The sequence below is a fragment of the Lingula anatina genome, chromosome 1 (genome assembly GCF_051362555.1).
Source record: "Lingula anatina isolate TDL-2025a chromosome 1, LinAna3.0, whole genome shotgun sequence".
NCBI classification, from domain to species: domain Eukaryota; kingdom Metazoa; phylum Brachiopoda; class Lingulata; order Lingulida; family Lingulidae; genus Lingula; species Lingula anatina.
Genome location: NC_141767.1, coordinates 26,443,788 through 26,468,327, shown reverse-complemented (window position 1 = coordinate 26,468,327; position 24,540 = coordinate 26,443,788). Strand labels below are relative to the sequence as shown.

At 34.1% G+C, this 24,540-nt stretch overlaps 2 protein-coding genes across 4 annotated transcripts; one reads left to right on the top strand and one right to left on the bottom strand.

Annotated features, from left to right (window-relative positions):
* Window positions 1-39: 39 nt before the first annotated feature.
* Window positions 40-9,324, bottom strand: LOC106181965 (DNA polymerase lambda). Of its 3 annotated transcripts, none has more exons than XR_015332690.1 (9): window positions 8,574-9,324; window positions 8,092-8,169; window positions 7,850-7,957; window positions 7,412-7,591; window positions 7,149-7,277; window positions 6,558-6,726; window positions 2,259-2,350; window positions 1,150-1,306; window positions 40-890 (listed from the first exon to the last, which is right to left on the bottom strand). XR_015332690.1 is itself a non-coding variant. In XM_013566542.2 (9 exons), exons 1-9 carry the CDS (start codon window positions 9,297-9,299, stop codon window positions 783-785), a joined length of 1,752 nt encoding a protein of 583 aa, XP_013421996.2. In that variant the 5' UTR covers window positions 9,300-9,324; the 3' UTR covers window positions 40-782. The 3 variants fall into 3 exon arrangements, 1 of the variants encoding a protein (XP_013421996.2); XM_013566542.2 differs by having other exon boundaries at window positions 1,150-1,311; XR_015332693.1 differs by lacking the exon at window positions 2,259-2,350 and having other exon boundaries at window positions 1,150-1,311.
* A 105-nt stretch (window positions 9,325-9,429) lies between these two features.
* LOC106181968 (Fanconi anemia group I protein) lies at window positions 9,430-24,462 on the top strand. Its single transcript, XM_087002220.1, is given in 34 exon segments — window positions 9,430-9,566; window positions 9,872-9,966; window positions 10,558-10,633; window positions 10,838-10,968; window positions 11,486-11,571; window positions 11,908-12,033; window positions 12,206-12,371; window positions 12,583-12,668; window positions 12,958-13,096; window positions 13,368-13,460; window positions 13,658-13,794; window positions 14,045-14,222; window positions 14,485-14,572; window positions 14,787-14,988; window positions 15,596-15,710; window positions 16,079-16,201; window positions 16,442-16,510; window positions 16,719-16,820; window positions 17,338-17,502; window positions 17,794-17,915; window positions 18,187-18,357; window positions 18,942-19,043; window positions 19,045-19,116; window positions 19,400-19,566; window positions 19,777-19,850; window positions 20,119-20,290; window positions 20,605-20,732; window positions 21,208-21,376; window positions 21,684-21,853; window positions 22,087-22,203; window positions 22,462-22,545; window positions 22,816-22,911; window positions 23,206-23,325; window positions 23,651-24,462. Coding segments are annotated over 33 exon segments (4,065 nt in total). The 5' UTR covers window positions 9,430-9,566; window positions 9,872-9,882; the 3' UTR covers window positions 23,786-24,462.
* The last annotated feature ends 78 nt before the right edge of the window (window positions 24,463-24,540 follow it).

The following is a 24,540-nucleotide window of genomic DNA, read 5'->3' as shown; positions in this document are numbered from 1 at the left end:
TGCTAATTATGTAATAATAGTAAAATATACAAACAAATGTTCAAAAAGATAGCCATGTTTTATTTACTTGCATATTGCAATATACTTCAGTAATAACTGTATAAAAACTTAAATATTCATTCAACCAATAAATCATAGGGAAGATATAATAAAATCAAAGGGATGATTCCTACAGATATTTGGATCCATCTCCCTGGGGAGCCTCACTAAATTGCTATTAACCTAACCGGCTTAAATGTCTGTCCAGCCTAGTAAAGCTGTTAGGGGGTAATTATCTTTACCCCCTAGCTGATTCTAGCAATTTAGTGGCACTCACCAGGGAGTTAGACCAATCCACATGGATCGTTTAAGGCATGGGAACCCAGTAAAAAAAATTATAAATCATCATTGTCCGCCTATGTGCCCTTCAATATAAAAGGTACAAAAACCTTCCCTTTTCTGCCCCAGTAAAATCATATATGCTTTTCAGACCACAACTATAGTTGTGACAAGAAAATTATGTGTAAAAATTCAAGAAGTATAATTAAAATTATCAAAAAGTACTTAATAGATGTTTACGCCAAATATTATTTTACAAACATACTGAATACAACAATTATGGCACCTAAAAGACCATCCCACAACATAAAAAATTACTGAATTGACTAATTGCTAATATAAATATCACAGGCATGTCTGACTTGTTCCACAGATACTTTAAAATTATGAAATATAAATTTGTGTTCAATGTTAAATGCTATTATACTGTAACATCTTTTTTGACCATTTCCAAATTGAAGTATTTAATGATCTCTTTCTTCAGGTGGTCTGTATGGTAAACCAAACTCTGCAAAGATTGCCTCCTCAGATGGAGTTGACACAGGGGTACCTTTGAAAATCTTTTCCCCATTCTACAAAGATAAAATTTGATATATTAAGCTGAAATTAAGTATAAAACTTTTTAACATAGGTTCCAGTCTTTGCAGTAAAAAATGACTCCGAAAAACTGGATTTATTTAACTCTTTCAAAGTCAAAATCCCATTACATGGAATGATAACTTCCTCTTTTGTGGTCCCCTTACAAAGCTGACAGATTTTTAGTTAACACAATGTGTCAGTGTGGCTATTTTGACAAAAATTAAATAAACCAATGTTGTCCACATCACCCACCTTTCTCACCACACCTGTATTCAGTGAGTGCTCATTTAATGACATCCCCATCTTTGTAGCCAGGTGCCTCATTGATCTGTTGAAATGAGCAGAGCCAGTGAAATACATCAGGGCACAAGCAAACTCACTATGAGGAACAACAATGATATCCAGTCTTCTGTGCTGAAAGAAATTCACATAATGCTGGAATAAATACATTAGAGGGATAACAACTCTTCATATGAAATCTATATTTCATTATAAAAACATTGTAAACAACTCAAGGAAATAAAATATATTCTATTCCACCAACAAAAATGGCAGTTAAAGCAATTATTCTAAAATCTGTGCTTGTCATCCAACCATATGACCTCCATAGATGGCTATAGTCTGTAATAATCTCTTAAGAGATTATTGCAAAAAAGCAAACTTCTTAGAAAAAAACCAGGGACTAAATTTGAATGTAGAAAAGAATGGGAAAATTGTTATTTACCCCAGGAAAATTCATTTTTTGGCCAAAATGAACAATTGTTATCCCTTTAACTGGGAGTTTCAGTTTGATGGAAACCCACCTCTTATTAACAAACCTACACCGTTAGTGTCATATATGTTACTCTGATCATGAACTGATTAGTGGTCTGTCAGTATGTCAGCTATGGCCATGAAGCTCTTTGTTTCTTCACATTTTCTCTCCATCTGAGGAGTTCTGTTATTTGTTTATCATAAAGACGTCTTTGTAAACAAGGAGAAAAAATCCTTCTAGTTTAGAAGATAACAGTTATGATTTACTTTGATAAATAGACTTAACCCCTCCACTTCAATGCATAAAAAGACTGTAAAAAGATCTTAATTATGCTTCATTTTTAGTTACATAATAAAGATGGAACCTATGCATTATAAAAACCATAATTTGGACAGGCCTAGATAAGCCAACGTATTGCAGGTAATTTAGTGCTTAAAAAGTAGGTGACCCTTCCTTAGAGCATGGCCGAACAATACATTCCATCCATTCTTGGTGCAAAGTCAGGCTTGAAAGATCTGAAATGTCTTTGGATTAAAACCCCTACCAATCCACTACAGTATGATAAAGTGTACACTTTAGATGTGACAAAGTAATATTTTCCCCTAACCTTTCTTCCAGCCCCTGGTAGTTTGCAGACTCCTAGATACTTTTTTTGGTTTCCCACTTCTTCATGTGAAACCAAATCATCAGTAAGGAAACCTACAAAGATCAACAGCAGTGTGGCAATACAGAACTGCAAGAAAGGAAAGCCCTTTTTACTAAATAAACTGAGCTTGGCACATATGGAATTAAATGAAATAATTTTCTTCAAAATCAAAATGCAAAATTAAATAAAAAAGCAGACCTTTGGTTGGAGATTGCAAAAATAACCAAACTGGGACCATTTTTTTTTTTTTTTTAGTAAAATGCACCTGTTGAAATTTGAGGTGAGGTAGGTGCACGACAGGTGTAAAACCAGTTTTATTCCACCTCAGGGTAATTTTGCTGTCATACATCATATCTGACTCCACAAACAAATATAAGTGTATCGTTGTGGTGGCAGATCTTTTTGTGTTGTTTTTCCAGTCTTTTATGGGATGGACGTGAGGAAAATTGCAAATCAGATATGCTGAATGTATATCAGAGATTAGCCTGAGGAATATATCCTGCTAAGAAACAAAATGGAATTTCATGTGTTTTGTGTATCAAAATTTATTATAAAAACATTTCAATGAAATCATAATAGAACATTTAAATATACATATTGTTGGAAGAGATTTCAACAACTGAAAGATTGAAGTATAATGACATCAAACATTTTAAAAATAATATAAATATATATAATACTGTTTTGTTAAGTATTTTACTTAAGCCAAAAACTTTAAAATACAGTAAGTTACAGAATATATCTAAATAAGTAAATAAATAAATAAGATATAAAAGCCCCCTTGAAATTGTGTATATTTACAACACATTTATGTTTGTTCATATTTTCATTTAGTCTGATGGGTCTTGATTGACAATTTTTTCTATTGGCACATTTCTATAATTCCTTGTGCATTCACTGTTTTGATATGCCTGTTTAACAAACTCCACAACCAAGTCATCAGCTATATTGCTGATAAAACCCATTGTCAACAATCAAATGGCAACGATCCAAGTGCTGTTAGTCACAAGTTCCTAGGACATTTCATCCAAACATGTCTGAGACAGATATGTCACTGCTGAAAAATCATATTAGCCAAGAAAATGAATTTTCATCTTCTCAAACTGAATGATATCACCTAAGGTCCAGTTATATAACACCATCATACAAATTCTTCCCTTAGTTTGTCTTGCGTGGGCATGTTGTTGAACCTGAAGTCTCTCTGCTAATCTGGCCAATCTCCAGGATTTATATTTGGTATAGTGTTCAAGCAACATTTTCTGGGAGTCGTTTCACCTTTGGGAATAACAAGAAAGCCGAAAGTATCGTTCCACAAATTGTAAAAAAAAGCGCTGCTTCCAATTCAACTTTCACTTTCTATTTCGTCACTGTCTCTTAATCAAAGGAGTTCCGCTTACATCGTCTGTAAAGGCCCGCTCATGTGGAGCGCTGTTGCGTTTATTACGCAGGGTTGTGACCTCCATGACATCCAGTGCTTCTAAAATATTTGCTAATCCTCCTCTCCGATACGAATTTCGAGGACAGAGGGTTGCATTTTCTTGATTTTCAGCCTCACAAGCATCCATGTAATAGTACATCCTGCGCTCAGCTAAAGACAGGCCGTGCTCTTTATCGAGTCCTTCAAATATGTTGGACATTGCGTTTCTCCTCATCAGCGAAGGCTTCGACATTATGTTATAAAAAAACACAGTTGCTCTTTCAAATGACATGGATGGCACTCGTGGTATGCTGTCTCTATTTAAGTTAGGTGCCGCTGTGAAAACATAGGTACTTATAGTAATGAGTGATTCGCCACACTTGCGTCAGAGGAAATTAGATTAGAGGCAATCCCTGTTTTGAGCCAATCAGAGACGACCAAAGTGAATCTTTTATGTCGATACCCAATCTAGATTTCCCACATCAACTAACCGATTCGTCATGCGGTTATGACTTAATAACTACGTCAAACTTTGTATCACATGCTGTAACAATGGGGTTGAATCGACAGAATGCAATTATTTCTGTTACCCATCTCTCGTATGCATATTTAAGTTACGCTATATATATTCTGATGAGAAGGTTATTTACTGGGTATATGATTATTCACGTAGGCCTATGACAGGGAATTTAGGGATAGTAAGTTAAGTTAATTGGTGTGAATTTGCACAATTGGCCCTAGGATTCGGCTCAACATTCTGTTGGATCCTAGCTCAGGCTACATACACGCCTTGTCTTTCATATCAAAGTGGATTTTGCTACAATCTTGTACGTAGAAGGAGGAGTGACGCGTCAGTGCTTTCGTTTTTTAAGCGTGTACAAGCACATATCGAACATATCAAATACGTACAGCATATGGGGTTTTCGTGCTTTCTTGTAATTTGTAACGTGTAAAAAAATACACTAAACTGAAGCTACTCAAATGTTACAAAAACACAACTCTACCAGTGGCAAGCCGCCCACATTACGGTATCTTGTAAATTTTATGCTTATTTGAACCTAAGATCTAATATTCCGTTTATAAGACTTTAGTTTGAACTATACACTATCAGTGTACGGGCCTGTTGCCAGCGCCTGTCTATACACATGTTATCAAGAATCTTGATGTTATTATATGGATTCGAAGAACTTGATCAGTTTACGTTAACATGAACCTTAAAAAGGAGGCCCATAGTGAAGGGAAGAGGCTTCGAATGAACAGTCCATTTGGCCAGAAATGGTCCTCTTTTAGTTACAATTTTATTTGATCTTGAATTTATCAGACGTTAATTAAAGAGTAATGACATAATTAGCAGACATAAACACCGAACGGTGAGTTAAATCATGCAAACTATATTTTTAATTCTTGGTTAACAGACTACCTTTGGTGGTACGCCGCAACAGTGATTCCGAATAAGAAGAAACGTGATATGATGACCAGCTTTTTCTGTGATTAGACATAGACATATTCTTTGCGGCATTGGAATTTAAAACGACACAATAAAGTTAACTTTATAAGTATTATTGTTCAGTGAGATAAGCAGAAGACCGCAAAACCTTTTCTTTTAAATGCGTCGACGTCAACGTTTTGGACGGGGAGTGCCAATTTAATACAGACATCGCACTATTGTATCAACATACCACAATCAGTTCCCTTTTTTTCACTTAGGTGTACAAAATGGTCCATAAAAAACGACCTATTTTACTTTCCAATCTAATTTTGATATACATGTAATAAAGATATTGCCAACTTTCTTTCAACAAATTGTCCCATAAGGATGGCCATTTTATCTTTGCAAATTCTGCAAAAATTGGAAAGCTTTAAGGCAGTAAATTTTCAATCATCATCATCACACGTAACACGTTCCTTTCTGAGTATACTGTAGTTCTGAGTATTGTGTGGGCGCATCGCTATTCATATCAGTGCGGTGTAAATCCTAAATGTCTTTACCAAGAGATAGAGAGAAAGAGAAAGGGTCGTGCCATGTTGAACTTTTCCATGGACACATCGGCTTCCTACACCTCGGAAGAAAGACTTAAGAATTATCCTTTTTTTGTGACATAAAGGAAATCTTTAAATTCCGTGATTTTCTTAACCAATACTCCTTTTCTTTCTCAGATCTGACGGCAAAAAACCGTTCCATTCTCAAACCGTTCATCAATTTTCTTCGTAAAAGAAGACGTTTTATTCAAAATCAACATATCGTGTTTTCATGATGCCTATGTCTTCGCATGTTCATTCACGCACAAGAAAAGGAAGGTGTGGTCTTTCGCCATTACGCATCTACTTGCGTGATATGGTAGGTAATACGCGATTATAATTCGTCCCGATATGCCCTAAGGAAATTAGAATTTTGCAAACATTTTCACTATTGTTCATATGTTCTAGCAAAATATTTTCACTTCTCAGGGTATCAGCATAATATAAGGTCAAGTTACAACAGTAAATACAATGAAATAAGTATTGCATTTATTTTGTAATAAAATCTGTGGTAAATATGAAATGAACGCTAAGCGAACTAGCACCTATCGGTAATTCAGGATAAAAAATGGGCATCATGAAAACGGACGACAGAGGTTTATGCATCCAATTCAAAGAAATTAGCTGGATATAGACTGGATATAGACAAGTATTGGTCTTGTGTCCAGAATTTTAATGAAAAAAAAAATTATATTTGGGCAAGGGAAACGTGCCGCATAACACTTTTACGAAAAAAAATTCATGAAAATCACTGTTATCATTTCTTTTACTTATTTCTGACTTACTTACACTTCGGTACAAAAATGATTTAAAAAAATGCTTACCTTGGTCTTTCAACTTAACAAGAAGTTTATTAAACACTCCTTTGTGTGAATGCCCATCAGGATGAGTAATTAGTACATCTACATCTCCACAAGTCTTCTTTCCACGTCTGTATGATCCACAGGCCATGGCTATCAGCCCTGATTGAATGCTGAGGGCTGCCTCTTTCACCTGGGGGAATTGATTCAAAATGTAGCAATGATTATAAACGATTAAGAAATTCTCATCTAAGACTGGGTTCCCACAGATTTAGATCAATCCATCTGGATCGACCTAACTCCCTGGGGTTCATGCTAAATTACTGTCAGCTTCTGAGAGCTGAGCGCACACAAAAGTTAATTCTAGTCGGCGGCGGCGGGGGGAGGCTAGCATATTTTACATGGGGATCACTCTGCATTGAGAAAAGATAGATAATCCCTTAAACTGAAAATGAAATATCTTAATTTTTGTATTTTTTTTCTTTTTTAGTGAATGAGAGACTTTATTTCTGTAAACAGGCCTCTGGCCTTATATTACAATTGGCAATCGTTTGCATAATATGTGCGCATAAAACAAAAACTATCTTAATTACTCTTTTATGAAGTGTAACTTACAGTGGCTTCAATTTCTGCAGCCTCTTCTCTTGGCATTCTGTCCAAGAGTTCATCATAATACTTCAAACCAATTTTTTGCTGACGGGTAAGATTTGCTCTTGTTTTCAAATCTTCTAGAGACCTCATACCCTACAAAATATATAATCAGATGAATGGCATGACATACAGTTCTAATGAAAAGAACATCACAGGAAGCAGCAGTTAAAAAATGCAAATGCACAATTAATATTAAAAAGGAAACATTAGGAAAACTAAAGTCTTACCTGCTGCACCCATGCTCTGGCCGTAGTGGGTCCGGCTCCCCAAATATTAGTGAATAAATTTAATGTTGCTATATCTCCAGCTGATGACAATTCATTGAGTTTTCTTAACTCTCCACTTTCAACAATTTCCCAAATTTTGTCTGCTAAACTGGCACCAATACCTGGTATGGCTTTGGCTTGCTGAAGAATATATAGCATATGAGAAAAAATGTATTAATTGTACTTAAAAACCCCAAGATATGAACTAAGACTGTTGGGTATATACAAACATTTCAAAATAAATGCATTAAAATTGCCAATTTTTCTACCATGAAAATTTATTCATTGAGATGTCATTCTATACATGACAGATACAGTACCTACATGCAACTGCTAAGAAAAGTAGGTATTTACAAATATGTTCATATGTTCCCTAAAAAATGAATTATATCCACTCACTTCCCATGATGTTATCTCTTTGTCATATCTTTTCAATGCTGCAACAGCTTTCTGGTAGGTCATTGCTCTCCATCTATCATTTGTACTCTGATAGGTTTTAGCAAGTTGCTGAAATATTTAAATAAAATATTTTTAAATTAAGAAAAATGTCAATTCTTACTGACTAGTAAAACTTGAAAAATAATTGTGTGTATTTTCCATTTTGATTACTTATTTTGAATGAATGAATAGATAATACAAACCTCTAGTTTTTCCGTTATATGTTGGTTGGCATTATAGGTCTTTTGTAATGAGGACTGCGCACATACCCAATTACCTTTCTACAAAAGATATAAAAAAATCATAAGTGCTGCTTTATCCTAAATAGAAAGAATTATTTGCTAATTTTGAACTGTTCTAGCAGTAAAACAAATCTGGCAATTGTATACGTACCAAGCTCACTGAAATATAATGACATACTGAAAAATGTTCTTTCATACTGTTGAAATGTTTCCTCAGACTTCACCTTAGGATATGATACTAAAAAATATTTCCAAGCTCAGTTATGAGTTTCTTAAATGCTCTAACATCTACCTGTTGCATTGTTTTCAACCAGGCTTGATATTTTTATATTTACTTCTGCAACAATTTTAATCAATAGGTATTCCATCAAAACAAAATAAATATGTATCTATGAAAATTTTCCTAGTGTACTTAATAACTGAGTAGAAGGCAAGTCTCTCACTGGTAACTTCCTAGGAGAAGAACTTGTTGGTCTGAAGCTGCTGGTACTACTCTCTTTATTCATATCATCAGAATTCCTACAATCTTCTTCACCATCACTGGGCATATAATCACTTTCATCATCTCCTTCTCCTTGCACATTTAACACAGCATCTTTTTTATATTTGTCAACATGACATGTCCCACTAAATGCAGGAACATCGTTAGAACAGGCCTTATCTTCTTTTGTAGAATCCTCCCTCTGATCACCTGCTATGGATACTGCTGACAGATTTTTCTCTTTAACGCTTGAGGGATTCATTAGGACCTCAAAACTGTTTGTAGGTACGAGTTCCTTTTGTTTTATGCACATGCTTAACCACATTGATTTCACAAGCTTAACATTCGGAGGAGGTGCTTCAACTTTTAAAATTTTACACAATTTTTCATAGTCCATTTTATCATCAATAATCATGTGTGTTATGTTTGATGTTCTGTTTTTCTCGTGCTGCCCTCCATGTTTAAAAATTTGTTTCCTGAAGATATCACACCTTGCTTTTGTTAATCCCCCAGCCTGTAATATAAAGAATGTCAAGTTTTTGAAAATATTGTCATTGGCGGCAGCCGATTGCACATTGTCATCTTTTGTGTTTCCCATATTTGGCTCATCTTCCGCTCCAACCTCATTTTTCCTCTGCCTTTTGCGTTGATGGTCATTAGCATCATTTACACGGTTTCGTTTATGCATAATTTACCAATATATCCAAAGCGATCCCTGTTTGAGTTTCAAATGTTAACAAAATCAAGCTTGGGCAGGTTTGTAGTAAAATCTGTAGTAAAAAAAATAATCAACAACCTTGACCTTAAAAACTTACTTCCTCTACTGTCAGTATTAAGGACTGTGATTGGATGGAATTTGTTACTGCTTCTTTCATTCGACGACATCCCAGTTTCTATTTGATATGGCGGCAAATACTTGAATGAAGATTTGAAGAAGTCAAGCTTTTCGAAGCAGGTAACACACTCGTTTGTGTTTAAGGGGCGGAAGCAAGACTGCTCCCGTTTATCTATTCTCACTGTTGTTTATATGCTGCAATGCTGCACCTATAAACTGTGTTCAGATATCAACATCCAGTTTTGTTTTGACTTCATGCACTTGCTACGGTTTTCCCTGTTACACGTACTGTAGCTCTTACTCATGTTATTTTCAGACTTGGAAAAGTTATTATTATTGTGTGATGAAGTAATTAGAATTCTGTTGATAGAATGGTAGTATGTAATATTTTTCACAATTTTTGCATTTTTCTTTCCTTTTTTAAGAAAGTTTGATCATGGACAAGAACATTTTGAGTTTATTTGACGAAGGGACAGTGGCACCCCTGACTGAGCTCCTAACAGGAATATCAGAAAATGAGGTAACTTTCTTATAGGCCAAGTTTTCTGTCTTTTGCACTTCTGTTCACGTTTTCTGTAATTACTGAATCACCAGAGCCATTTACATACTGATGTAATATAAAGTTTTGGCATACTTTAAAATATGTGAACAGTTGTTGGATGCCGGGATTTGGCAGGGTTAGTTAATAATTGTGGGATATTGTGCTAATGAATTCAATGCACAAACATTCTAAAAATATACACTGATTGATTATTAAATCCCTTGGCTTTTCAGCAATGATTGACCCATGAAGCTTATTTAGAGATTAAGGGAAAAGTTGAAAGCCTCCAAAACAACTGATTTGATGTTTGATATCATTTTCATCACAAATCTTATATCTGTGAGACTGGAACATAATATGAAATATAGAAATGTGAATTGGATGCACGAGGTTGATCATTTGGACCATTATATCAGAGATAGTTCTTTTTAGAAGAAAAGTATACAGTACATGTATGTCAGTTCACATGCTTTACTTTTGATGCTTATACAGTGGATTGTACAATAACTATAGTTGTATATTTTTATAACTACAGTTAAGAAAGTAAGACTGCTTAGTATACTATTTCAGTTAACCTCATTGATTAATAACAGAGCTTTGAGGGGAAAGGGAGATCCAGTTGCCTTGGTCAGAGCTATATTATATGGTAAGATAAGACAAATCCTTTTTCCATTTTTGAAATTTATTTTCATAGCCTAAGATTCAAGAATTTGATGAATGCCAATATTGCTACTATTTGGAGACGTTTGCAAAATCTAATGTAAATTATCAGGAAAATGCAACAGTAATCATGTTTAATTTTTAGTAATTTATTATAACTTTCCCCTCAAGATTGATTTACCTGTTTTAGGCTCTCCATGTATAAGTACAGATAATGTTCAACGAAGGTTATTGGTATATAAAGTTTGCATTGGCCTCCTGCAAGGCAATGAGATACAGTCAAAGGTAGCAGCTGAGCTTGTTGGACTGCTCATGCTGGAAGTAAGTTAGAAATTTAATTTAATCAGGACTTTAGGGTATAGAAACTCCATTATTTGATAATTCCATGTTGAACATAATAATATCAGCCTGAATAATACTTCAAACTGGGCTCTCCTTGCTCATTTTGAAATTGTCTTTTTGCCTTGAAACACCAAAAACAAAAAATGGGCTAAATCTTGATACTTGCCATTTCAAAGATCTATAGCATTTACTAGTGTTTAGAGAGTGCTTATTCTTCAGCTTGTTGGCTTCTAGGTTTTAGGGGCTTTTAAATATTGCATGAATTTTTTTTACTCTGATTATGATATGATAAACCTGAAATATTTATCTGACACAGTATGACATGTCACATGTGTAAAAATTGTAAGAGTTTAGCAATTCTTAAATAAAAGATACACAGTTTTTTTTTTTTTTTTTTTTTTTTTTTTTTTTTTTGTGAGTTTTCAGTTGTTTTTGAAAATCCAATAAATTGTTTAAAACTATATGGTAATTTTTTTTTCATGGTATTGATCTCCAGGTAGATAACTTTCCAGGACGCAGTTTAGCAGAATTAGCTGGAGACTATGTGGATTCAATAAAAAATGGTACTGCCAGTGGTGGAAAGTATGCATTTTGCTTCAGCTGCCTTTCACAAGTTAAATCTGACATTTGACACTGATTAAAGTAAAGTGGAATCTGAAAGTTCACCAGCTTATTATTTCTTCAAGTTTTGATATGAAAGGTAAATCACCAGGCCCATGGCTGGCAAAGGGGTATTTCCTTTTTCTGAAAAAGTGGACCTTTTACCATGTAAAAGCCTTCGTGTACATAGATAAAATTTTACCCAGAGTGGACCTTTCCCAGTAAAAATGGGGTTCTTCTGAACCCCCTGGCTATGGGCCTGATCATTGTATCAAGGATTAAAATGGTAATTATATTTCCTTGTATTTTGTATTTTAGATCACTTGAGTTGTTTCCAAAAGTGCTATCAGCCATAGCCTCTCAAGAAGTGATAGCTTATGCTGGAAATGAAGTAAAGGGTCCTGAATATAAAAGTCACATACTGAACACAATGTGTGCAAGCAAGTAAGAAATCTGATTTGAAAACATTAGTATTAATTTTTTAATTATCTCCCTTTCAAAAAGAGTATATGAAATATGTTGATATGTACTTTCTAATATTTTGATTTCATATTATAAAATATTCTGTCTTTGAAATGTATTCTGAAAGGAAAATTTAGATAACTTTTTTCACTAGGTGGGATCCAAAAAGTGTCATTCCCCTTGCTACCATTTTTCGTGACATCCCTGTCACATCTGATGAACTGCAGTTTCTCATCAACAAAATAATGAGAATGTTCAAGGATGTGGATTTTGATGAACTGCCTCCCCTGGTTTATCAGCTTTTACTGCTGTCTACAAAGGTAGATGCAAATTAGTAAAATGTAGAGACGTGTAGTTTACGTTTAAGATATCTTTCAGTTGTAAGTTATCTTTCAATTAAAAATATTATTTTTTATGAAAACATTTTGTAAACAAGAAGAGATGGATGTGTAGAAAAGAATAATGATAAGGTTGGAATTTATCATGTAAAATTTGCCAATATTTTTACTAATATTTTACAAAATGTTTTAGGGCCATAAACGTCTAGTGCTGGAGGGTATATCTAAATTTTTTATCGAGCAAGACAAAATAAGTGAACAGAAAAGAATAGGGCAAAAGTGAGTATGATTTATGTGCAGTTTAGAGATATGTACAGGTCATGGTTATAGATAATTGATATAACAATAAATCAACAAGCAAATAAGATTGCCAGGTAAACCCAGAGATTTTGGATTTTAAGAACCAGCAGCCACACAAAAGGAGAACTTAACAAAGAATCTTTTAAGCAGACTGTGAAATATTCATGTATGAGACACAGAGTGATACTTCACTGATCACTAAATAATCTATGGATAAAAGATTATTTTGTAATCAGTCGAGATTATTAAAAATATTTTTTCTACATAGAGACGTGATTGACCTGCTTGAAGATGACAGCATGACAGTTGATCAGCTGAGACAGACAGAAGGCAATATCATTTTACACATCACATTTGCTACCAAGCAAGACCAAGAGCTAGGCAGAGAGTTCATTAAATATTTAAAGGTAAGACAGTTATGTTTTAGAATTTTTTGTCTCCTTTAAATTTGTATTCATTGTCTCAACCAGACATTGTTTGGTGATATTTGACTTAATATGGGTTTAGTGTTAAACAAAAATGTATTTAAAAAAAAAAATTAGAATTAAGAAAGATAATAATTACAGATTCTCAGATTTAAATGTCTTAATTCTGCGGGTAATTTTGTATCATTGATTTTAAAAAATTATGTAGTCGTATAGTTACCAGTTTTATTGTGTTATTATGAAAATCTTGCAGTCAAACCAACAGTGTTCTTCAGGGGAGGTCCTTGCACCTTTCAATTTGGCATTGGCTTTGTCAATTGCAAGGATACACAGGTTTGAGGAACAAGTGAGTATCTAGAGCAGTCATTAATTTTTTGCTTATATTGTGCATCAGTTGACATTTATTTGGTTGCTTGAGAGTAAACAGATTATGTATTAAACTAGCAAAAACCATATTATCAGTTCATCATGATTTGATAGAATTTTAACTACAGTAGTTTGTTGCCTTTACCAGAAAGTGCCATTTAAGCATTCAATTTTCAGATCTATGATTTTTTGAAAGCTGCTATTCTGAGGAGTTTTAAGGACAGGGAAAGGCAGCAGGAGTCTTGGTGGGTGAGGGAGATGGTGCCAGTGAATGCAGATGTGGCAGAAATGGTGCTGCAGACTGTCAAAAACAGGTGCATTCATATTATGTTTATTTATTTAAGAGGGTAATTTCTGCCAAAAAGTCAAGGTTATGAGATTTCAACTGCTATGTTCACTGCAACAAAAAAGAAATAAATAAATACATAAATAAAGTAACAGTGTATTTGCATGCTTTAAAATCTCCTGCAAGAACAACACTTCTCATCTGATTAATAGATTGAAATTCTTCCTGGAGGTGAGGTAAAAAAAGACATTAACTTGAAATTTATATTTACATCTTAGTGTATTTGGATGGGACCATGTAACACAGGGCCTAGTTCAGTTAGGCTTCACACTGATGGATGCATATGGACCTAAATCTGCTTTTGGAAAGATGGAGGTCAAAGCACAGTGTTCTCATGTCACCCCAAGCCAAAATGCTTGTAATTTGGGAGCAAAAATGTTACTGGAGACTTTCAAGGTTTGTGCTGTTCTGTCTCTAATTTAATATTTTCTGGCCAGCACGGTCTTGGGTCTGTTGAAAGCTGTCCAACCCTTGCTGTTATGTCTCTGTTTAATATTGTCTGTTTGTGTGACAGTCAGTTATTTTTGGAGCTAGTAAAATGCTCATGACATTTGGTTGGAAATTGTACTTCAGATAAAGAGATAAAAAAACTTCAGGCATGTTTACATCTGTACTCTTTTCATAATGTGGAAAGTGTCTTTTCTGTTTTGTTTGTCAGGCTCACGAAGTTGTCAGAGGAGAAATATTAGAAGAGATTCTCAATAGAGTTATCACAAAAGCAACTGCTCCTGTTTCCCATTTTCTTGGTAGGTTTTTAATTTTCTATTTGATCTGAATGACAGTGCCGGATGTGTCATCTTACAACTCTGCCTACATGCTTTTTTGTTTATGCCATGTTTTTTTTCTAAAGCTAATCAAAAAATGCCACTGAACATCTGGGGTTGAAGCAATTAAAATGACGTGTTTTTTTTGGTTTTTTTTTTTTGTTTTGTTTTTGTAATATTTTTTTTTTCTTTTTAGACCTCTTGTCTGCAACAGTGAGGTCTGCACCCCAGATTTTACTGGAGTCCGTGCCGAAAGTGCGAGAGGCATTTGACTACCTGTCATTTCTGCCTGCCAGCACAGCCTTGGGTCTGTTAAAAGCTGTCCAACCCTTACTGAAACTGAGCGTCACTCTGAAAGACGCACTGCTACTGGTACTGAGAAAAGCCATGTTTTCCAGGTATTGGATTGAAAGATATTCTACTAATCTATTTATATTATTTTTCGTGCAAGAAAAAGCCAGTATAGAAGGTGGAGAAGTTTTTGGTCAAAGGGGTATAGCAAAAAAAATTAATTTTTACTTTGAAATAGTTATTTTAGGAATTCAAGTTGCTGCTATTATAATGTTTTGAAGTATGCTTTAGAAATAGCTTTAAAATGATATGTGTTTCCAAGGTATTGCACTATGAAAATTATCCAGGGTTCTGTTAGTAATTTCCTGTGTGAAATGATCTGGAAACCATACATCATTTACTGGATTGTAACTTTGATTTCCTGGGAATTTGTATTCTTGGAAAACAGGTTGCCAGGGTGTTTTACTATATAGAGTTACCTAGGAGTGTGGTTGGTGTCGGTTTATTCTACAAATAGTTTGATAATGATAATCTGAGCTTTTTGTAATAGCAAAAATTACAACAATAGCTAAAGCTTATATCATATGGTAGAGTTTAGTCCTACTTTTAGTATTGGTTAGAGTTTTGACTTTTTTATTTGAAAATTTAAAAAACCTTTTTAAAAGATTGTGAAATCAGACCCCCATGGTAATGATAAACATTTATCCTTTACAGACAAATTGAGTCTCGCAGGATAGCTGTTGGAGGTTTTCTGCTTGTTCTGAAGCATTTTAATGTTCTAGGAGGGCTTCCATCCAGTCAATGCAGCCAGGAAATATCATCCAGTCAGGTCTGTGCATCTTAATCATGTTACTTCATATGCAGCTTATCATATGTGTTTGGTTTGTGCATGTGTTTTTTTTTTTTTTTTTTTTTTTTTTTGTGTGTGTGTGTGTGTGTGTGTGTGTGTGTGTGTGTGTGTGTGTGTGTGTGTGTGTGTGTGTGTGTGTGTGTGTGTGTGTGTGTGTGTGTGTGTGTGTGTGTGTGTGTGTGTGTGTGTGCTTGTGTTATGAATAGTATGATAAATAACATTTTACTTTAAAGTGTTTTTATTCTAATTTCATGCTCCTAATTAACAAGAATAAAGGAGAAAGAATGTACAAAACTCAGGCTATGCACTCAGTTTTATACTGATTTTGATTTGACCCTTTTCTGTAGGTTCATGTTGAAGTGCATTCAAGATTCAACCAGAGCGGCAATGAAGCGCTGTGCCTGGAAATCTTGGGTAACTTGCGGAGGTGTTTCACCCAACAGGCTGATGTCAGGCTGAATTTATATGAGGTCTGCTATTATAGTTAAACTTGGTCTGTTATGTAATGTTGGAGACTTACATAGTTTTCAAAATTTTTTCAAATTTATTTATGCTTTGTTTTCTAGTAAGGTTAAACCCAAGTCATTGTTGTGGAAAAAGTCTTATACATAAAGTACATCAAATTTATTTGAATTACATATACTTGTTTTATATTGTAGTATATAGTATTATAGTGGGTGTCAAACTATGCTAGCTGTACTTGTTTGCAGGGTCTGTATGAAGTACAGTGTAGAAACACCAAACTTGGTCAGCCAATATTGGAGATGCTGTTAAGCCAGGTGTGGTGCAGTATAGTCATTTTTTTTCTCTTTTCCACAATAACTAGTGTTTTCAAGTAGATAATAATGTTACCAATTTTTGCATCCTTTTCTTTCTATGTATGTTTAAAAGCTACACTGAAATATGCAGTCTCTTTTATTAATTGTATTTTTAAAATTATTTGTGCAATTCAGGTGCATTTCTATTGTTTTCTGTTATGGCTTTCAGTTAAAAAGATATTATGAAAGTGCCGTGGATGTAAATCCTCCTCTGAAACTTGACTTGTGTATCCAGGCCCAGGGAGACCAAGTTTATCTAACAGAGCCACTGGTCAGTTGAAGTCTTATCAATTTTAAAGAGAAAGATTGAAGGAAAAGAACTTTTTTCATGTAGTTGGGTGATCATGTTTTATTTATCACTTAGACTGCATTCACATCGAGTTGAGCCAACTAAATATGGCGTATGTACATGAAAGGAAAACCACTTAATCTTTTAATAGTCTCTCCGCCTCTCACACGCCTCCCCATGCGTCGTCCCTGCGGGGGTACAGTCATTAAATCTGGGCTCCATTGGGACAACACATGGGGAGGCGTGTGAGAGGCGGAAAGACTATTAAAAAATTAGGCAGTTTTCCTTTCATGTACGTTCACCATATTTAGTTCTTGGCTTTGTAGAGCCATGGCTCAACTCGATGTGAATGTGGTCTTACAGGTGTCTTTCTGTCAGAAAAAATAGCAAAGTTATTAACATACTGTCTTATTTTTAATATTTTCATTAGTGTTCAAAATGATATGCTAATAATACAGGGGAAACAGTTTACATTATTTGCCTCTATACTATACTGTAGGCTCATTTGATTGCCTGTATCCAGCAGTGTGTATGTAAAGCGAGTGAAGTAAGAGGCCAGGATGAAGAAGAAGAGGAAGATGGAGGTGCTGAGTCACAGCTGGAGGACATGTTAGAATCCATCACTTGCCGGATGATCAAGAGTGAAATGGAGGATTTTGAACTTGTCAGTGAGATGTTAATAAGGGATAGTTGTTAAATATGTTTAAGATAGAGATGAGGTCTAAAGTAAGAAACATTTTTTCTGATTGTTAACTTTTGTGTTTGATGCAGTTAATGTAATAAAAATAATGCATGCTTTATCTTTTATTACACAATTTGAATTATCCTGATTTAATTTTGTTCTTTTGAAAAGGAATTATTATTTTGTCAAAGAAATGGTGCTTTTTCTATTGATAGTAAGTCAAGGTTTAGTTGTATTATTGAAAGACTTGGATTTGTTGCTCATTACTTATAGGACAAGTCTGCAGATTTCTCTCTGACCAGTGGAGTTGGTGTGAAAAACAATATCTTTGCCATCCTTGTGTTAGGAGTGTATGAAGTCTTGATAGAGTACAGTTTCAGCACAGGAGATTATGGGTGAGTGTCTTCATGTCATGAGTGTCTTCATATTTTATATTGTACTGTACTGTTTATTGTACTTAATTGGAATTTCTTTTCTACTTTGTTGCAAGGGCCCTTTAATAAAGTATAAAATGCAAACCAGGCAATGAAAACTCAACGTAACATAACTCATCATATGCAAATTTTTTATGTGTTTATGAAATAAGTCTTAAGTAACAAGTGTCCTAATTATGGTCAGCTTATCTAAACTTGAAACAAGTTTTTTTTTTTTTTTTTCAATTTGCAGAGTCAAGAAATTTGAAGATGTAATCAGGTTGTACCAGAACTATCACACTTTAAGTGAAGTACTGAAGACAGCTGCTGGAGCAGGAAAGAAAGGGAAAGGAGCAGGAACCAAGACTGCAAGAAGCCTACTTACCATGAGATTTGCAGTGCAAATGCTGAAAGCTCTGTACAGGTACATAATTGTAATATTGAACTGAGCATTTTTAAAACCAACTTTAAAGACACCATAAGTGGGATTTTTGTTGTCCTTTATATCTTCATGTTTTTCATAGAGTCAGTCTGTGCTTTTGTCTTAGATGCAAGCTAGATAAAGAGAAATGGTATGAAGAAAGTTAATTAGTCATTCTTTATTTGTTGAAAAGTGGAGAAAATAAAGAGGATTATTTTGTGATAATCCTTACTTAAAAATATGTTTAATGGGTATATCTAAGTTTGAAACTCCGAAGAGGAGTGGCCAGAAAATAACAGGAAAATTCAATTATTTTATATATAAGCATCAAAATAATCTTCAGATTAACTGAAATCTTTTTATTTCAACTTGAAGATCTTCATAGCACTGTAATTCAAGTATAGTTGAAATTTTAAGAATTAAGAGTTAATTTTAAGAGTTACTACTACGTATCATTTTTTGTTTATGAAATGCTATCCATTCATTGACAAGTACTGTTAACATGTAGACTCCAATTATGGTATTTACCTTAAAACCATTGCGAGTGAATTTTAAAATGGTAACTGGACACTTTCTTTCAATTTCAGTGATTCCATTCCAAGCCACCAAGAAAGTTTAGCAATTCTGCGACAGAACACCGATTTTGTAAAGTTTGTTGTGAATGTTGCTATGCAGAAGCTGCAGCAGATACCAGGGAAAATGTGATGGAGTGGAGGGAGAGAACAAGGAAAAACTTTTCACTTACTGCTGTACTATGGCCAGGTAATGTATAACACAAGTTGAATATCAAATCCTTGCCATTTTTTATTGTTTTTATTTGTCTTTCAAAGAAGATAATGCTATCAGAACTCAGAACGGTCCTGATAAATTTCACTCCTGGAAAGAATAATTTGCCACATATTACTCCTCCTTATGCACAACCAATGTACTTAACTGTTGCGCCATCAAAGAGATATAAGAGATATATATATATATATAGTGTTTATTGAATGGCTTCTAACATACCACAAAATATACAGCAATTTTTTTTTTTTTTTTACTTCAGGGTATTTCTGCAAGAATCTACCACCTACCTTGAAAGCCCTGGCGGAGAGAATAAGAAGGAGAAAGGAAGACGACTATCAGACATGCACTTAGAGGCATTTGCAACTATTGTCAACATCATTTGTACTAGATATGAAGAAAATCTGCCAGAATTCCTACGAGCGATAGGTACCTATTATTCCCATGCAATATTTTGGCAGGCCATATCTGGAAAATGACTAAATTAAGACATGTTTTTGGATTAAATTTGTTTCCAATTTTTTTTAAAATTTTGACAATAATTATGCTTGCATGAGCCAAATCTTGACAAGGAAGGCAATATAGTGAGTGTTCACTTTTAACCAATTGGGTGAAACATATTAACATTTTCTTTTGCAGACATAAATCTAGCTGGAGATGCTGAAGACATGGATGAGGAAGACTTGATGTACATGCATTGCAAGAAAATTCAAGTAAAATATTTATAATTGATAATAGTTCAATTTTAAAGAATTAATTCAGTCTTGAAATGAATGCACCAATCATTTTGTCACATTCATGATACATGCAGTTACTCACATTTTAAGAATGTTGATTCAGTGCTTTGGTTAATACAAAATTTAGATGTCTTTTATGACTCCAGCATGTGTATGAACATAGATTTTAGTGTTCTGATTTACGAAAACTACATTCAGTAATTGTAAGCACAACCTTATAACATCTGTTTTACTCCACCTACAGCGTCTTGTGATGTGTGTGATAGAGGCTGGTGATGAGGATGACCGGTCAGTCAAAGATATTATACCTTTAATAAACATCCTGGGTCAACTGGGAAAACATCTGAAACCTGACAGGGAGCAGTTTACACAGTTCCGTTCATGGATAAACAGACTCTGTGCTGAACAAAATATAGGTTTGTGCACACCTTAATGATAGCTGGATGTGATGGGGTGTTCTGTTAGTGTGCTATTGTTATTTCCGTTAATTTACAACTAATGATAGATTAAAAAAAAAATTGCAAAAATATATTTTGATGATATAGTGTATGTGAAATCTGGTACCTGAATTAGAATATCCTCATTGTATTCTTGTTACTTTTGAAAATACACACGGCTAACTCTTAACATTCTCCTCTATTTCATTTCTCAAAGAAATTTCTTCTTGAACAAATGATACAGTATGAAGTTAAAGTGTATTTCAATTTAAATGTTTGTATATTTTCACCAGATGATGTGAGCGTGGTGAAGGTACTGCTCAGTCTGCAGTTTAAGATCTTGTGCCATGTAGAAGCCCTGCCTTCACTGATCAGAGATTTTTCTCAGGATATTCACAGCCAGCTTGGGGATATAGACCAGGTAAGAGATGCTTTATAACAACATACAGCAGTCACTTTCTAACAGAGCTGAGAGGGATTAAGTATTGAACGGAACCAAGATCAACATCACATGTAAGTTACAAAGTCATATTGATTATTTTTACCTTTTTACCTTTCATAAAAATAAGAGTAGAGGAAATGGGTAGTTTCACTGCAGTTTTGCTCATTTTGTAGTTTTTTGTTTCTTGTACTTGTCATCATGATCTACAGTAAGCAATATTTTTTTTTACCAGAAGGACGATATATTACCAAAATAGTCTAAAAGCAATTTTAACAGGTATAATATATAGTTTTGGACCAATGCACTACTATAACTGAAAGGCAAAGATAACATACTCTTTCTCTCTTGACTTCATTGCTCTGCATATCTTATGCAATTAAACAAACATAAATGAACAATCTTTAAGACCAATATAGGAAAGGAAAGATCTTGATTTTAGATTTTTGTTTTTCAGGAAGTCGAAGTAGAAAAGAGAACTCATTATGCCATTGTGAACCAGCACACAGCTGCCCCCTGTGTACTAAACCTTGTCCTTCATCAGATAGAGAGTGAGTTAGATCACACAGACTGGGTGATCAGCAGACTCAAGGCAGAACTTCAGGCCAGTGTAGATAGCAGTGCAGGTGAGGAGGATAGAGGGCCAGTATTCCACATATGCTATCCAGTGCACTGCTTTTGCTGCTGAAAATCTTGTCTCATTTATAATGGAACAGTTTCTTTGGTGTTTTATATCTGTATATAAATTATTGACTTATGTATTTGAAACAGATTACACCTCCAGCACATATTCCATGTAAGTCTGATGCTAGATATTTCACTAATTTATGCATGCAAGCATTTAAAAAAAAATCTTCTAACAGGTGAAATGTATTATGAACACATAGCCATACTTGCCCTCTGTATCTTTTTTGTCCTGTGATTTCTTGCCAGGTCTTACCCAGAGAGAAAGCCTCGAGAAGAATGTATGTGGCAGACTTGGTGTGTTCATTACTGCCTTCCATGAACTGGTGCAGTCAGCAGTGCCCCCTGGTGGGTGTGTAGAGGGACTGCTCAAAGAAATCACCAAAATGTATGAAGTTTTGGCAGCCCTTACTAAGTTTGTAAGTAGAATTCATCCCTGCTGCTCTTTGTGGAATATTTACTGTTGAAATAACTTCATTTTAGGGTGTGATTTTAGATGCGTATCAGCTTTAGAGTACATGGTTGGTGTACTATAATAGAGATTTTGTATATTTGTAGTTAAATGTGTCATTTTTGTCTTTAACTGTGTTGCTCTGTTTCTTAAATCAAGAATATGCTGTGTATTTTATATATATATATATATTCATTCCAGTATCTAAGCATGTACACCCAAAGAGCAGGACATATGTCTGCCAGGTTTGAGAAGCTGGTCAAATTATCGGGGACATACCTCACGCAGCAAGTCTATGCTATGATCACATTTATACAGGTAACATCTATAGACAGTCTGTTGACATTTGTGAGAACGTTTTTGTTCCAAAAAGAGACTTCTTGCACATGATAAGATAATACATTACTGATATTAGACATGTGCAAAGAATGTTTTACAAAATAAGTGTTTGCTATACTGCATTACCTTGCTAGTTGAATAGGGCATAAGTCTTCCTATTTTTAAATTTGTGTAATGAAATGGGTAATTGGTTCACAATTTTTACAGTATTGGAATATTTGTATTTGTGTGTTGTAGGCATCCCAGGCAGAGCAGCTGCAGCAAGGAGGACCAAAGAAGGATAAGAAAAAAAATGGTTCAGCATCTGTACAAGTTGGGAAGGTAGGATTTATTTGAAGATTATCCCATTATTTTGAAGAGTTGTACTTTTCCCATGCTAAACTATTTTTCATTCTGTTTATATTCATATAACAGACGTGAATTTTTTCTGTGAAAAAGGGAAATTCAGCGTTTTTTAATTCAATTCTGAGATACGTCAAGGTTAGGTGTTGGGTCCCATGATAGATGTTAAGAGTTTTTTTTTTTTTTTTAACCTAGGCTCATATCTGATATACTGAGATTAAAAAATCTTATGCAAATGATTGATTTCAGGCAAGAGTTTTGAAGGAAAGCAAGTTTATTCCAAATTTGATTTTCTCCATTGAACAATATGAGAAGTTTCTGATACAACTGACAAAGAAGTCAAAAGTAAGTTAAACATTATGCTCAAGTTGTTGAATTACCATGATTCTGAAGTTATTATTATTATTATTATTATTATTATAAGATGATGGTGTTACACATAAATGTTGCTCAATTGTAAAGTTTAAATCTTCTCTGTTTCAAATGACATTTACTTTCCTGTAACAGCTTTAGCATTATTTTTTCTATTATTTTCATGATTACTTTAATATTTAGAATAATATATGCAAGCAACAACTAATATTCAAATTTAATTCATCTCTGTGCATTTGTTATTTTAGTATCACTGCATTATTCTAGGTAAACCTAATGGAGCACATCAAGCTGACCACTTCTCGCGACTTCCGTATTAACACAGCTGCTCTGGAGACAGCCATGGAGGACCAGTCCAGCAGTGATAATGATACAGAGGAGGAAAATGTAAGCACTGTTACTTTTTTTCTCCCCCCCCCCCCCCCCCACACACACACCATTCAGCCTCAAGTTGATTTACATGTTAATTTTTTAATTTACTTTTGCCCTAAGCTCAGTAAAGGTAAGGGTAATTAGGAAGGTTTGTATCATGATTGAAGAAATGGTAATTAATTAAACTAGAGTGGTACATGTAGTTGTACAATATGATAATTTTTACTACAAACATTATGTTCAAATGTTGACAATACAGTTCAAGTGTACAACAGCACTTTGTTTTTTTTTTTACTCAACTTTGATATTAAACTTCATATTTAATTTGTTATTGTTGCAGACACCTTCAGAGGAAGATGAAGAAAATGAGCCACCAAATAAAAAAACAAAAGTAATCAAAGAAGATGGACAGGCAAAGAAACCAAAATTATCCAAGCTCAGCAGAGGGAAGAAGGTTGTGAAACCTTCATCATAAAGAATTTTTAACTATGCTGTCAAGATTTTCTGTTTAATGATTAGCACAATATGTTTTATAATTATCGTTTGTTAATGATTTGTAATTAGCAAAAAAAAAAAAATGATATGGGATATTGTATGCTTTTAAACAGATTTTAATTTAAATCATCCGTGAAGTACTGAAATAGCAAAATGTTGAATTATATGGACTTGTTATATCAGCATTGATAACTCTCAACAGCACATTGTTTGTACTTTATCAGTTGTATGCAGTTGTTGATTTAAAAAGTAAACCCAGTGCCACATTGATATAGAAACTTACAATTGTTATTAAACAAACTTAGAACATGAACTGTTATGATCTTGAAGTAAAATGGCTCAAGATTTAAATTCGGTATCATTTAAATACCTATCCCTGTTTCTTTACCGAAGTGATTCCCAGTCCTAAAATGCACCAGAGAAAATTTAGAACAAGTAAATTGGTCTGAAGTATGACCTCAAAAGTTCAAAGTATTTCCCCATATTTCTTTGGTTTAAATGGTAAAACCAGTGGCAGAAATTAAAAATGATTGTGGTAATAATATGTGAAAGGAGTACCTTATGGACTCGTAGTGAAACTTTCTGACTTCTGTTACGTAGATAGATATTCGATTCGTTTTTCAAAAATAAAAGTGGCCCTCAGGACACGTATCACAATTTTGAATGTTCTTTATTTGAAGAAAACTTCTAACATGGTTTATGAAAATGTCACAAAATGTGATTTTACTGAGATGG

What these genes read in the sequence shown, in the direction of transcription:
- LOC106181965 (XM_013566542.2), bottom strand. Translation starts at nt 9,299, where the DNA reads ATGCATAAACGAAACCGTGTAAATGATGCTAATGACCATCAACGCAAA. An exon ending in CTTCTCCTAGGAAGTTACCA is followed by an intron (nt 8,170 to 8,573) that starts GTGAGAGACTTG and finishes TATCTTTTGTAG; the next exon opens with AAAGGTAATTGGGTATGTGC. An exon ending in TGTTAAGTTGAAAGACCAAG is followed by an intron (nt 2,351 to 6,557) that starts GTAAGCATTTTT and finishes TGATCTTTGTAG; the next exon opens with GTTTCCTTACTGATGATTTG.